Source organism: Ranitomeya imitator, chromosome 1 (assembly GCF_032444005.1).
Source record: "Ranitomeya imitator isolate aRanImi1 chromosome 1, aRanImi1.pri, whole genome shotgun sequence".
Classification (NCBI taxonomy): Eukaryota; Metazoa; Chordata; class Amphibia; order Anura; family Dendrobatidae; genus Ranitomeya; species Ranitomeya imitator.
In genome coordinates this window covers 13,054,633-13,070,564 of record NC_091282.1, presented here as the reverse complement: position 1 = coordinate 13,070,564, position 15,932 = coordinate 13,054,633, and the positions used below count along the sequence as shown (strand labels likewise).

Here is a 15,932-nt window from a genome sequence, read left to right as displayed (position 1 = left end):
CTGGTATTTGTAGCCGGGGGGGGGGGGGCAATATCCATGGCCCCTCTCTAGGCTATGAATATCAGCCTGCAGCTGTCTGCGTAGCCTTTCTGGCTATAAAATATAGGGGGACCCCACGTCATTTTTTTTGAGGGGGGTCCCCCTCTTTTAATAGCCAGTAAAGGCTACGCAGACAGCTGCGGGCTGGTATTCATAGCAGGCTACAGATATTGGCCCCGGCCGTCGGCTTTCCCCCTCTGGCGCAGAAAATTGCGCGGGAGCCCACGCCGTTTTTTTTTTTTCTTTTTAAATTCAACGCTCATTAAGGCCTCTTTCACTCTTGCGTCGGTACGGGTCCATCACTATGCGTCGGGCCGACGTACCGACGCATGTTATGAAATTTGTGCACGACGTGGGCAGCGGATGCAGTTTTTCAACGCATCCGCTGCCCATTCTGAATTGCGGGGAGGAGGGGGCGGAGTTTCTGCAGCACATGCGCGGTAGAAAATGGCGGGCGAGACAGCCAAAAAAATTTGCTGAGTATAATGCAGCCACCCCAGAGTATAATGTAACCCCCCAAATAATATAATGCAGCCCCCCATAGAGTATGATGCAATCACCCCTCATAGAATATAAATATAATACAGCCCCCCATAGAATATAATGTAGCCCCGAATAGAATAGAATACAGCCCATCTCCCCATAGAATATAATGCAGCCCCATCAAAGAGTATGATGCAATCATCCCTCATAAAATCTAATACAGCCCCCCATAGAATATAATGCAGCCCACCTCCCCATAATATATAATGTAGCCCCCATTGAATATAATGTAGCCCCCATAGAATATAATGCAGCCCCCCATAGTATATAAGACAGCCTCCCCCATAGAATATAATATACCCCACATAGTATATAAGACAGCCTCCCACATAGAATAGAATATACCCCCGCAATAGTATATAACACGGCCTCCCCCATAGAATATAATATACCTCCCATAGTAATGTAATAGAGAAAGCGGAGGGCACCACTGAATGCAAAACTGATATTGGGGCTCACCGTGGACTGAAAAACAACAGAGATAATCCAAAATAAAAGGAAGAGATCATGTCCACATGAATGGGAGCACCACAAACAATTATATAAAGGTTATAAAGTTTTTATTGAAACAATACCACAATAGTCAAAGATACATCACACAGAAAAAAAAAAAAAAAAAAATGAGACTAAAAACATTTAAAAATGCAATGCACAAAACAAACGTGCACAACAGACATTTTCTAGTATAGGGAAAATGACTAGCCACATCCCCCTCCCCTCCCAAGGATAGTGATGGATATACTCAGCACAATGGCCAATGATTTAACCATATAACAGTGCATACAATGCAAATAATCTCTATACAGTACTAATAATAGCTGTGAAATATTGACTCACTAATATCACAGTGCCATATGGTCCCATAGACAATTAAAGCCAAAGAACAGTTGATAATAGCAAACATATAACAATCAGTGCCTCAATGGCTGCTGGGACAAAGACTCATGCCCCATAAATGCAAATGCAAGTGCACAGGGTAATAAACATAATAGTCTGAAATTTGCCTGGATAATGCATAATCCAATATACCTGTGCCTAGAAAGAAGCGCTGACACAAAAATGGATCAGGACCCCAAAATATCCTAAATGAAGGGGAAAGAGAAATAAGAGAGGGAGGAGGGGATGTGGGGTGCGAACCCACGCGTATCGCCGCGACTAAGGCGGCTTCCTCAGGGAAAGAATAGCTGCTATTCTTTCCCTGAGGAAGCCGCCTTAGTCGCGGCGATACGCGTGGGTTCGCACCCCACATCCCCTCCTCCCTCTCTTATTTCTCTTTCCCCTTCATTTAGGATATTTTGGGGTCCTGATCCATTTTTGTGTCAGCGCTTCTTTCTAGGCACAGGTATATTGGATTATGCATTATCCAGGCAAATTTCAGACTATTATGTTTATTACCCTGTGCACTTGCATTTGCATTTATGGGGCATGAGTCTTTGTCCCAGCAGCCATTGAGGCACTGATTGTTATATGTTTGCTATTATCAACTGTTCTTTGGCTTTAATTGTCTATGGGACCATATGGCACTGTGATATTAGTGAGTCAATATTTCACAGCTATTATTAGTACTGTATAGAGATTATTTGCATTGTATGCACTGTTATATGGTTAAATCATTGGCCATTGTGCTGAGTATATCCATCACTATCCTTGGGAGGGGAGGGGGATGTGGCTAGTCATTTTCCCTATACTAGGAAATGTCTGTTGTGCACGTTTGTTTTGTGCATTGCATTTTTAAATGTTTTTAGTCTCATTTTTTTTTTTTTGTGTGATGTATCTTTGACTATTGTGGTATTGTTTCAATAAAAACTTTATAACCTTTATATAATTGTTTGTGGTGCTCCCATTCATGTGGACATGATCTCTTCCTTTTCTTTTGGATTATACCTCCCATAGTATATATCAAAGCCTGCATATAATATAGCACAACTTGCATAGTATATAGCACAGCCTACATAATATAGCACAGCCCGCGTAGTAGTATACAGCACAGCCCGTGTAGTAGTATATACAGCACAACACGCGTAGTAGTATATAGAGCACAGCCCGCGGAGTAGTATACACAGCACAGCCCACACAGTGGTACATACACAGCACAGCCCACACAGTGGTACATACACAGCACAGCCCACACAGTGGTATATACACAGCACAGCCCACATCTCATCCCCCCGATAATGGCTCCACACTCTCCTCACCTTTCCTCTTGCCCGCGCTGCTCCTGTCTCGGTGGCAGCAGTCTGCCCGGGACACAGCAGGTGTGCGACGATATGACGTCATCGCGCACCCGCAGTGTCAGAGGCAGAGCGGGGAATGATGGGAGAGGGAGCGTCAGCGGACACTCTCTCCTCCATCATTGCATTGAACTATACCGGTGTCATAGACGCTGGTATAGTTGAATGCGGCGGCGGCACTGGCGGGAGTAGGGGGGAAAGAGTGCAGCGGCCCACTACTGGCACCGGCCCTTCTGGCATTTGCCAGAAGTGCCCGATGGCCAGTCCGGCCCTGGTCACCGCCCACACACTTCCCTCCTCCTGAACTGCAGCGTTTCTCGGACCCACATCCGCAGCAAAACTGTAGATATGTTTTACATCTCAATGAAAGTCTAAGGCCGGAGTCACACTACAGCGAGATACGGCCGAGTCTCGCAGGTTAAAAACAAGCTCTGGCACTGGCACTCCGGAGTGGAGCGTGCGGCTCCATGTATTGCTATGTGGCTGTACGCTCCGCTCCAGAGTGCCGGTGCCAGAGTTTGGTTTTAACCTGCGAGACTCGGCTGTATCTCGCTGTGTGTGATCCCGGCGTAAGCGTGCAGAAACGCTGCAGTTCGGCACAAAAGAAGTGACATGCTGCGGAGAAAAAAAAAAAGCTGCGTTTCGGTGCGGCCTTTTCCGCAGCATGTGCACAACAAGTCTGCGGCTCCCATAGACTTACATTGGTTGTGCACTACACTGCGGATTTGATGCAATTCCGTACGGCAAAAAACGCTGCGGATCTGTAATCAAATCCGCAACGTGTGCACACAGCCTTAGCATTTAGTGAACCTAGCAAAAAGCCAAGCAAAAAACAAGTGTGGGATTGCACTTTTTTTGCAATTTCATCGCACTTTGAATTTTTTTCACATTTTCTGTTACACGACATGGTAAAACCAATGGTGTCGTTCAAAAGTAGAACTTGTCCCGCAAAAGATAAGCCCCCACATGGCCATATTGACGGAAAGAAGGGGAGCGATAAACGAAAAAAGCTCCAGGGGTGAAGGGGTTTAGAAACATGGATATGGACATAAAGTATCTATGGAAATAGATATATAGATATATCTGTATGTATCTATCTATCCCATATCTATCTAATTCTATCTATCTGTCTGTCTGTGTCTATCTATCTATCTATCCCATATCTATCTATCTATCTATCATCTATCTATTATCTATCTATCATCTATCTATTATCTATCTATCCCATATCTATCTAATTCTATCTGTCTGTCTATCTATCCCACATCTATCTATCTATCTATCTATCTATCTATCTATCTATCTATCTATCTATCTATCTATCTATCTATCCCATATCTATCTAATTCTATCTGTCTGTCTATCTATCCCACATCTATCTATCTATCTATCTATCTATCTATCTATCTATCTATCTATCCAATATCTATCTATTTATCTATCTAGTATCTAATATCTATCTATGTAATATCTATCTATCTATCTATCCCATATCTATCTAATTCTATCTATCTATTATCTATCTATCATCTATCTATCTATCTATTATCTATCTATCTATTATCTATCTATCTATCTATCTATCCCATATCTATCTAATTCTATCTATCTGTCTATCTATCCCACATCTATCTATCTATCTATCTATCTATCTATCTATCTATCTATCTATCTATTTATCTATCTAGTATCTAATATCTATCTATGTAATATCTATCTATCTATATCTATCTATCTATCTATCTATCTATCTACCTATCTATCTGTGTGTAATGGAGTGTGGGTTGGACAAATGTAAAAGAGGAGTTGGACAGAAATGACATCACAAATCTTTTTGAAGAGAGGGAGAGGAGGGAGGGGTTTGGGAGTGTTTTTGGAGGGGGTGTGCTAGGTTCGGGCTTAGTGGCAGTGCAAAGCATCATGGAACTTGTAGTATTAGGGCACAATAAGGAAGTTGTCGATTAACCCCATGAGAGCTGAATCCAGCACTGAAGATGTGCTGCTACAGCATGATAACAGGTAATATTGCTAAAATAAACACAGTAGATGTTTTCAGTGGCACATAATACCAAGATTTATGAAAAAAAAAAAAACACTTTATAGTAGTGGACAACTTCTTTAATAATGTGGAACATAATTTTTAAGTAGTTTTCCTTTAATTAGAATAACCTGGAAAACTAATTATCACATGTGTTTAAGATTGATTTCAGTGATCCATTGAGCCCCGAGACACAATACCATCCATGAGTTTATTTGAAAAAACAAAACAACTAAATCTTTATGACACTTAAATCTAATTTGCATAATAATTTGGAACACAGTGTAGTTGCACTGTTATCACTTTTCTTAGTAATGTTGCTGCATACTATCTACAATCAATGTCACCGCTTTTTTTGCTATTACACTTGGTTTAGGTGTCACTTTTAGTATTTTTTATTTATGTCTGCTTGTATAAATTGTAGATTGATAAATATTTATTGTATTTAGTACATCGTATACATTGGGTTGATATTATTGTATATTTCAATTGATTTTTGGAGGTTCATAAGTCGTCATTTTCATTATGTGGCTATGCGGCGCGGTATTTACCGTGGTCATTTTGAGCCGCTGCCTTGTTCAGATGTGGTCTCTAGGATGCGCGCTGTCACTGGTCCGGCGGTGTACAGACTTAATCTATCTCCGGCAATAGGGACTTAGCTGACATGCATAGCGCTCATAACTGAGCACCTGGGTGTTTGCGGTCACTGATGTCACTTCCAGTACGCGGCGGATAGGGTCAGCGCACTATAGGTTCCTATGGCTACACTGACGCTAGTGTTACGTTGCTATTGATTGATTGGTTGATGATTTGTATAAAGGTGCGGCGTCCCTCTACCCCGACACGCCCCCTGAGGAAGTGTTGACAAAACGCGCGTCGGGGTGAAGGAACGGTTTCACAGACATCATACACTATGTAAGTTATCTAATTCTCATTATATTGACTGGTATCTGAGTATTTCTGGTGCCGGTTTATATGGGGCATTGACTTCATAACTACATAAGCATAGTAGTAGATACTTTAATTGCTCCCCAGTACTGTAGCACCTGTTTCTCCAGATTGTTTACGCTAAGAAATACCGCCCTGTTTAATGTTATAAGCTTGATGGGTAGGTCTGATAGTGAGGCTTATGATTCACACAAGTGTTTATTTGATGATATTCCATGTTATCCCTGTTCCTTTACATTGGAGGTATTTTCTGTTTAATTTAACTGTGTGATTTATTATGTAAATTATTTAATAAATATCGTTATATGGATTTACTGATGTACATTGTGTGAAAGGTCTTTTTTGCTCTTCAATGTCAATTATGGACTAGTTTTTGATTAGGATACGGTTAGTATAACACAATGATAATAATGGGATCATAAATGTGGTTGATTTAATCCTTATAACTTCCTAGCAAAAAAAAAAATGTTTCCAAAATTGTGCTGATGTAAACTAGACATGTGGGTAATGTTATTTATTAACTATTTTGTGTCACATAACTCTCTGGTTTAACAGAAATTCAAAATTTGAAAATTGCAAAATTTTCGCCAAATATCCAATTTTTTTTACAAATAAACGCAAAAATTATTGACCTAAATTTACTACCACATGAAGCCCAATATGTCACGAAAAAACATTCTCAGAATCGCTAGGATCCGTTGAAGCGTTCCTGAGTTATTACCTCATAAAGGGACACTGGTCAGAATTGCAAAAAATGGCCAGGTCATTAAAGTCAAAATAAGCTGGGTCATGAAGGGGTTAAAGACACACTATGTCTCATCCTAAAGAGGCCAAAAAGGTAAACAAAAAGCACACTGTGTTTTTTACTTCATGTGCCACTTGTTATACTGCCTTGCCTCGAGCTCACAATACCCAGTTATGTGCGGATTGTGATCCGGCCTGTGTGAAGTCGCCCCCCGCCACCACCAATGCCGCCTCTGACCCTGTGGAGCCTAGTTCCCCTGGGTGGGCCGCTTCCCTGTCACGTTCTATGACTTCACTGGCCAAGGCAATAGATTCCATCCGGGGTCCCACTCAAAGTCAGAACGCCATGTTCTCTACCGCAGAGGACTTTGGCGATGGAACGGATCCGTTCACCAGCAGGGGGTGCACTCTGTCACTAACGGCTCAGGGTGCCAGAAAACGGATCCATGTCACGTCCCCTGTCCACGGCCGAGCTTGTGCTTCAGTCTCCGCGAGTTCAATGTCTCGTTCCCCTTCTCCTGTAACCGCAATGCACATGACTCTGAATATGAGTCCGATGCATCTTTAGTTCTGGATTCCTCGACTTCTCAGAGACGCTTGATTCTCTTATTGAGGCGGTCAACAAGACCCTGAAGGTGGACGAGGAATCCGTTTCCACTCGGGAACACGTGGTGTCTTTCAAAAAGTCAAAACGTGTCCAAAGGGTATTTGTCACTCATCCTGAATTTAAGGACATTGTCCAGAAACAACAACCTCGATTCCAGCCCTTTCACAACAATCCCAATTGGTCTTCCACCTCCTCCGGATCAGGATGAGCTTCACGCGGAGACAGGTTCCCAGGTCTCATACAGACCTAACCGTAGCTGGGAACCCAGACTGAGGGCATCTGGATCTAAGGGATCCAGATCCCTTAGACCTGCCACTCAATGACTCGTTGCAACATCCGTGGGACATCGACCAAGTAGGCGGCCATTTACTTTTGTTCCTCCAAGCCTGGCTCTCGGTCGTCCACGACGAGTGGGTCAGAGAACTGGTGTCCTCCGGATACAAAATAGAGTTTTCTCCCTCCCGACACGTTTCTTTCAGTCGTGTCCAGCTTTTCTCCAGGCCATAAGGGCACTACAAGGGGACGGAGTCATCATTCCGGTTCCCCTAGACCAAAGGTTCAAGGGGTTTTACTCAAACCTATTCGTGGTGCCAAAGATCGCTACGACCGATACTGGACCTAAAGCTTCTGAACCACTTTGTAAAAATTTGGCGCTTCAGAATGGAATCCCTCCGCTCTTTTGTCACATCCATGGAAAAGGGAGAGTTCCTAGCATCCATAGACATCAAGGATGCTTACCTCCACATCCCAATTTTTCCCCCTCATCAACAGTTCTTTCTCTTCGCTTTTCACGAGGAACACTTCCAGTTTGTGGCCTCACCTTTTGACCTCGCCACCGCTCCCAGATTTTTCACCAAAGTCATGGCAGCCGTCATGGCTATCCTTCATGCTCGGGGAGTGGTGGTACTTCCGTACCTGGACGACCTGCTGATAAAAGGCCCGTCATATCCAACCTGCGAGGAGTCCGTCGATATCACTGTGGATATTCTTTCTCGCCTGGGTTGGAAGATAAACTTCGAAAAATCTTCCCTGGTTCCAGCTCAGCGGGTTTCCATCTTGTGAATGACCCTGGACACTTCCCGCGGCTTGGTCATTCTCCCTCCAGAAAAGGCCTCGGCCTTGCAGCAGGGAGCACGGAGTCTCTCCCACCCAGTCTCTCACTCCATTCGTTTCAGCATGCGCCTTCTCAGCAAAATGGTAGCTGCCATTTAAGCGGTTCCGTTCGCGCAGTTCCATCTCCGTACCTTACAACATATGCTGTTGTCGGCTTGGAACGGGAACCTGTCTTCTCTCGATCGTTGCTTTGTCTGTCTTGGCAGGTCAGGCAGACCCTCAGGTGGTGGACGCTGAAGTCCTCTCTGAACCAGGGGAAGTCCTTTCTCTCATTGTGCTGGCTGGTGGTGACCACTGATGCCAGCCTTTTGGGCTAGGGTGCACTCTTCAGTCACCACACAGCTCAAGCGCGGTGGTCCATTCTAGAGCGATCAGACTAGCTTTGCTCAGTTTTCACCATCACCTTTCAGGTCGACCCATCAGAATCCAGTCTGACAATGCCACAGCGGTGGCGTACATCAACCGTCAAGGGGGAACCTGCAGCAAGATGACCATGCTCGAAGTGACCCACATCCTGTGCTGGGTGGAGCGCAACCATTCGCCGATCTCGGCGATCCACATACTATGTGTGGAGAATTGGGCAGTGGACTTCCTCAGTCGCCCGGGTCTCACCTCGGGCAAGTGGTCCCTTCACCCGGAAGTTTTCCAGCAGATTTGCCATCAATGGGGGACCCCGGATGTGGACCTCATAGCCTCAAGGCTCAACAACAAGGTCCCCCAGTTCATTGCCCGATCACTTGATCCACGCGCCATCGGAGCAGATGTCTTGGTTCTACCATGGCATCAATTCCGCCTTCCGTACATTTTTCCTCCTCTCCCCTGCTACCGAGGGTAATCAAGAAGAACAGGGCAGAGGGGGTTCCAGTGATCTTAATTGCGCCGGACTGGCCGCACCGGGCTTGGTATGCAGAACTGGTTCAGCTGGTCGCCGACGTCCCCTGGCGGCTTCCAGATCGCATGGATCTCTTCTCACAGGGCCCGATTTACCACCAGAACTCCGGGGCCCTGTCTTTGACGGCGTGGAATCCTGAATTCTAGCCCAAGCTGGATTCTTTCCTGAGGTGTCCTTCACCATGATTAGTGCTAGAAAGCCCGTGTCCATGTGCATTTATCACCGTACCTGGCGAATCTTTTTCGCGTGGTGCAACGCCCGTGGATGATCCCCTCTGGTATTTTCCATCCCTTCCATATCGGAATTTCTCCAATCAGGACTAGAATCGGATCTCGCACTTAGCTCCCTCAAGGGACAAGTGTCAGTCCTTTTTCAATGAAAAATTGCCACCAGATTACCGGTTAAGATGTTCATTCAGGGAGTTTCCCATGTGGCACCTCCCTATAAAATGCCTTTGGACCCATGGGATCTTAATTTGGTCCTTGGAGCTCCTCAGGAGGCCCCTTTCGAGCCACTGCAGGACGTCTCTTTGACTTTCTTTTCATGGAAGGTAGTCTTTCTAGTGGCTATTACGTCAATCAGGCGTGTCTAGGAGTTGGCGGCTCTCTCCTGCCGACCCCCCGTTTCTGATTTTCCCCTGGATAAGGCAGTCTTGAGGACTTCTCCCTTTTTTTTACCCAAGGTTGTTTCCTCTTTTCACCTCAATGAAGAGATTATTCTGCCTTCATTCTGTCCGGCACCATTCCATCACGTTGAGAAAGCTCTGCACACTCTTGATGTGGTTAGGGCTCTTCGACGGTACATCTCACGTACGGCTCCCTTCCGCAAGTCAGATGTCCTGTTCGTGCTTCCAGAGGGACAACGGAAGGGCTTACCCGCTTCCAAGGCCACTCTAGCCAAGTGGATCCGATCGGCTATTCAGGAATCCTATCGTGTCAAGGGTACTCCTATCCCAGCAGGGATTAAGGCCCATTCTACTCGGTCAGTGGGGTGCCTCTTGGGCCTTTCGGCACCAGGCGTCAACACAACAGGTCTGCAAAGCTGCGACTTGGTCCAGCTTGCATACTATTACGAAGCATTTCCACATTCATTCTTTTTCCTCTGCAGACGCTGCCCTTGGCAGGTGCATTCTGCAGTCGGCAGTAGTACCTTGGCTGTAAGTCTATGGTACATGGGGTAATAGCAGCTATGTTGCTCCCCACCCAGGGACTGCCTTAGGATGTCCCATGGACCTGTGTCCCCCAATGAGGCGTAGGAGAAATAGGGATTTTTGTGTACTCACCGTAAAATCCTTTTCTCCGAGCCAATCATTGGGGGACACAGCACCCACCCTGTTAGCCTTTTGGCTTGTTATTACTTCTTTGGTTTTGACATAGTTTTGTCTTTGGTTTAATACTCCTACTGCTCTTTTACCAAACTGGTTGAATATTGCCCAGTGAGAGGGTGTATACTGCAGGGGAGGAGCTAATCTTTCTGTGTTAACTGAGTGTCCTCCTAGTGGCAGCAGCATAACACCCATGGTCCTGTGTCACCCAATGATTGACTCGGAGAAAATGATTTTACAGTGAGTACACAAAAATCTCTATTTTCCATTTCTGTTCTACAACTGGTCCTTTGCAGGGCCGTGCTTTTTAGGACTCCTAGATGGGATGAGCTGGTTTATCTTTTTGTGCACCAAAGCCCCCTCATTTGCATATGTAATAGATTTTAGTGGTTTAGTTGCAAGAAAAAAAAAGGCCTCTACATGCCAGGCTTTTTCCCCCCCCTGAACATTAAAATTGGATGCCATCTGTGGCTATAAATCAGCTGAGAAGAGCTTGGGAGAAGTCAGTTAAGAGTTACAAATTTGTCATAGCGAGCTCACTAACAGATTCTGGTAACTCATTTTGCAGCCAACAATAGGCAGTGCAAAGAAGAGTTTGCACTGCCTATCACCTGTCTGTTGCCCGGCCCCCGCCGCTCACTTGGCTGCGGCCGGGTCCTCCATCACTCACGTCCCGCTTCCTGTCACTGGTTCTCTGGCTCCGGTGTCCCCGCGTGCCATCGCTCCTCTGTTGTGAATTCTGTTATCGAACTCCCTCCTGTGGTCATGAATGGTACTTCGGCAAGTTCTGTCCATGGACTCCCTCTGGTGGCTGTGAGTGGAGCTGCTGCTTCTGAGGTTCCTTCCACAGATGACGTAGGTTATTCTTTGGCTGGCTGCTCTATTTAACTCCACTCAGATCGTTACTCCATGCCAGCTGTCTATGTTCTTGTACTGGTTCAGTTCGCTCTTGGATCTTTCTGGTGACCTGTCTACTCCAGCAGAAGCTAAGTCCCTGCTAGTTAATTATTTGTTCATTGTTTTCTTGTCCAGTTGGCTATCATGATTTTGCCTTGCTAGCTGGAAGCTCTGGGATGCAGAGTGGCACCTCCGCATCGGGAGTCGGTGCGGAGGTCTTTTTGCACACTCTGCGTGGTCTTTTGTAGTTTTTTGTGCTGACCGCAAAGATACCTTTCCTATCCTCAGTCTGTTTAGTAAGTCTGGCCTCCCTTTGCTGAAACCTGTTTCATTTCTGTGTTTGTGACTTTCATCTTTACTCACAGTCAATATATGTGGGGGGCTGCCTTTTCCTTTGGGGAATTTCTATGAGGCAAGGTAGGCTTTATTTTCTATCTTTAGGGCTAGTTAACTCTTAGGCTGTGAAGAGGCGTCTAGGCCTTGTTAGGTACGCTCCACGGCTATTTCTAGTTGTGTGATAGGATTAGGGCTTGCGGGTCAGCAGAGCTCCCACTTCCCAGAGCTTGTCCTGTGTGAGTTTAACCATCAGGTCATTTCGGGTGCTCCTAACCACCAGGTCAATAACACTCCTCCTGCAGTTCCAATCTCGTTGCCGGTCACAACACTGCGGAGCTTGCACATGCACATTGGACTGCTTATGACGCGGCGGCCCGCACTCTCTTCTTGTTATAGCACCAATGTTCCCTGACCCAGAAGCACTGTCCTGGCCAATGGGGGTATGTATGGGGGTATATTAGGCAGCACTCTCTCTCCGGAGTTGCCTGATTATCATGCTATCCAGCGGTATTTGCTCGGCTTCCCTAGCACCATGTTTCCATGTAGCTTGCCTCTGCCTAGCCTTACCCTTTCTCTGTTCTCTTTCCCTCTACAGCTTCGTCTCTGGCTCTCGTCCCTAGTGGTTCCCGTACCCAGACTATCCTTCTCTTAGGTTCTCCTCCAGCCTCTGTCCCTCATCCACAGCACTCCCTGTACTCATTGCCTTCAATCCCATCCTAACCCATGTGCTCGCCCTTTCTCTAGCTCCTGCTTCCCATTTAGCCTCTCGGTAGCGGCTGTCAGGGTACTTGAACCCCTTGGATCTGCCCCTGACAATACCTGTATAGGGGATGGCTCCACTAGGGCCTGCTCACCCAGGAGTGCTTCGGTGCCTCGGCCCAGAGGGTCCACTCTACGTAATTTGTTTCCCTCGGCCATGACAGATGGTAAGTGCACCTTAGTGGAGCTGAAGATACAATATGGGAGGCAGTACATAAGGAGAGACATTGTGTAGGCAAAATATGGAGAGAGTACAGTGTGATGGGGCACAGTATGGAGAGTGGGCATTGTGGGGAGGGGCACTACAGATAGGGACGGTGTGGAGGCTATAGGTCATAACGAAGGTATAGTGTGTAGGAGGGACAGTGACGAAACCATAGGTAAGGGGGGATGGTGGTGGATATAGTATGTAAGGGGGGATGGTTGGACAGTTATTACTCATAAGAAAGGACAGTGTGGAGGCCATAGTTTACGTATGGAGGAGGGATGGTGTGTTGGTTCTAGTATTTAAGGAAGACAATGTGGAGGCAATATATTATAGGAGAGGAGGCCTTGTATCATAAGAGGGACTGTGGATGTCATTTATTGTGCACGGAGCACAGTGGGGCGTTATTATTTATTCAGTGGCACAGCACAGGCTTTTTTAGGGCACAGCAGGGGCAGATATTTTTATGCAGGTGGTATTAAAATGACACTTTTATTGTTAAAGGCGCTGTGTTGTCATGTGCTGCAGAAGAACGGGGAAAAGGGACGTCTATGGAGATGAGCAGTGGATGTGAAAACTTACTCTGGAATCAGGAGCAGAGGAAGAAGAAAAGGATGTGAGCAACTCTAATCAGAGAAGACGTCACCTATAAGGCACCGGGATGTAAGGCGGTATTTGCACTGGTCAGACGCGGCACTTAAATGACTGCTGATCGCTTATATGAAGGTGATCGGCAGTGGTTTAATAGCCTGTGAGCCTTAGGCTACTTTCACACTTCCGTCTTTGTAAAGACGTTGCAATGCGTCGTTCTGTGCAAAAAACGCATCCTGCAAAGTTGCCCGCAGGATGCATTTTTTGCACATAGACTTATATTACCAACGCATCGCGATGTATGGACACACGTTCCATACGTTGTGCACTGGATGCGTCGGTAATTGGCCGATCGTCGTCACAAAAAACATTTAATGTAACTTTTTTTGTGCGACGCGTCCGCCATTTTCGACCGCGCATGCGCAGCCGAAACTCCGCGCCCTCCTCCTCGGAGCTCATAATGGGCAGCGGATGCATCTGAACACTGCATCCGCTGCCCACGTTGTGCACTATTTTGCACAAAATCCGTCGGTTTGCGACGGCCCCACACCAACGGAAATGTGAAAGTAGCCTTAATATGATGGTTCTATGTGCAGAGAATAGCATTGTTCCCAGCAGCACGTTTACACAAGATGATCTGCCAGAACAATATTTAAGCTTAAAAATGATTTCATCCGACAAACTAATGTTTTGCTCGTAGATCAGGTGATTGGCAGCCTGTTTATATCTGCCGATCAGTACCGATTATTGGCCAGTGTAGATGCACCTTATAGCGTCGCTGGCTCACATTGCGCTCAGCGAGACCTGGCGGCTCTGATGAGTGTTGTAGTCAGTACTCGGCGCCTGTGAATAGCAATCACTTAACTGGTATTCACACATGTGGGAGCCAGTTTTGGGGAACTTGGACTACATCACAGCTCTATGGGAACATTTCTGGTAATAAATTGGTGAACGAAGCAGTCTCTTGTTTTTACTTCTCTCTTTTCCTGGACTACATCGGATTCGGAAGATTACTGCGGACTTGCAGGGGATTTTTGTTTTTTCAATTAATTGGTGAAAGATATTGAGGGGTAGCATTTATTCATCACGTTTGATGTGCCACTTCTGGGGCGGCTGTGGGTTGGTATTTTTAAGCCGTGAAGGGCCCAAAAACCATGGACCTTCCCAGTCTAATTATATCAACTCGCAACTGTCTGCTTTACCTTTGCTGGTTATCAAAAATACGGAGAACCCCAAGCCATTTTTTTGCCATTTATTAGCTAAATACTAGTACAGTAAACTACACACACAAGATACTACTTCTATATCTCACAGTTATCTATATCTTTGCACATCTAACACTTAAACATCTGTCATTTCTATTCTGCATTCTATTCCGCTACGTGTCACACAGATGGGCATGCGGATGTCACACTTTATGTCATCCATGTGCAGGACATGTATAAGTCCATGCTGCCAGAATAAACAGACATGTTTACTTGTGGGCAGTGTCTGACTAGGGTGCAAAGGGCCCACCAGTAACATTAACTTTGGGGGGGGGCACTTTCACCTGCATACAAATATTACACTACCCTCGTTCACAAATTTACCTATATCTGTATATAACACTAAATTAGGTAGTTTGGTTACTGAATGATGAGATTCTGCTATTTTCTGTACAGAATGAATCAGGTAAATTATGCCAAGTACTGCCCATACAGTTGGGTTGGCCCGCCGAGAGAGTCCCTTATGGGCCAGTCCGAGCCTGCTTGTGGGTCACACTGTCCGTGTGAATATGTGTGCAGCCCTATAGATTATAGTGGGTGTACCTGTGAAGGAGGCCTAAAAGGTATGTGCACTTTCAGTCTGACTTACCAGTAGGGCACGTGACCACATAAAGTGCCTAGGGCAGCATGAATGTCACATACGGCCACGAGCACAACCCTAATAAAGTCATTAGAGCATCAACACACCTAATTATATCCCCTATATTGCCATGAAGGAAAACACCGAAGAAAAACAAAACACCTTCACATAAGGCCAAGTACTGATAAAAGTATAAATATCTTTACTGAGAAATAACTATAGTAAAAACAAGGCAGATACCACAGGTACAGAAGACCAAGCGGTGGGACACCCACGCCAACGTCCATAAATCAGACAGAGTATACAACAGTGAATAAAATATAGATAGTTTATACAATACACGTTCACAGTATTAACCACCATGTGTAAACGAAGGCACATATAAAGTGCAAAGTGACTAATGATTAATATAAGTATAAGAAGTTACTAAGTTAACAATAAACTAATATTGTGTGCATGTTAAATACAGGCATGTAAAGGAACAATGATCGCTAATAAGTATGATGTTATATGAGTATACAAAGCTGAAAAAACAATCAAGGTATAGTTACCAAAAAAGGACGTACCGAGGGGGACCCACCACACCCGTGTGGTGGGTGTGGTGGGTCCCCCTCGGTACGTCCTTTTTGGATCCACAGCCAAATCCACACCGTGTGCACATAGCCTTAGAAATACTGGTTTGTCTATTACATTACTTAGTTCTCTTAGTACTCGTGGGTGTATGCCATTCGGACCCGGAGATTTATCTATTTTAATCTTATTTAGCCGGTTTCGCACCTCTTCTTGGGTTAGATTGGTGACCCTTAATATAGGGTTTTCT

General features: G+C 45.4%; 1 protein-coding gene across 1 annotated transcript in view; it reads right to left on the bottom strand.

Annotated features, from left to right (window-relative positions):
- Positions 1–15,932, bottom strand: part of LOC138658302 (zinc finger protein 91-like) — a 117,449-nt gene that overhangs the window by 84,668 nt on the left and 16,849 nt on the right. The window contains exons 5-6 of the mRNA XM_069745778.1: positions 12,532–12,658; positions 7,521–7,662 (exon numbers count right to left, since the gene is read on the bottom strand). Of these exons, the coding sequence (XP_069601879.1) occupies positions 7,521–7,662; positions 12,532–12,658 (269 nt within the window). The remainder of the gene's footprint in view (positions 1–7,520; positions 7,663–12,531; positions 12,659–15,932) is intronic.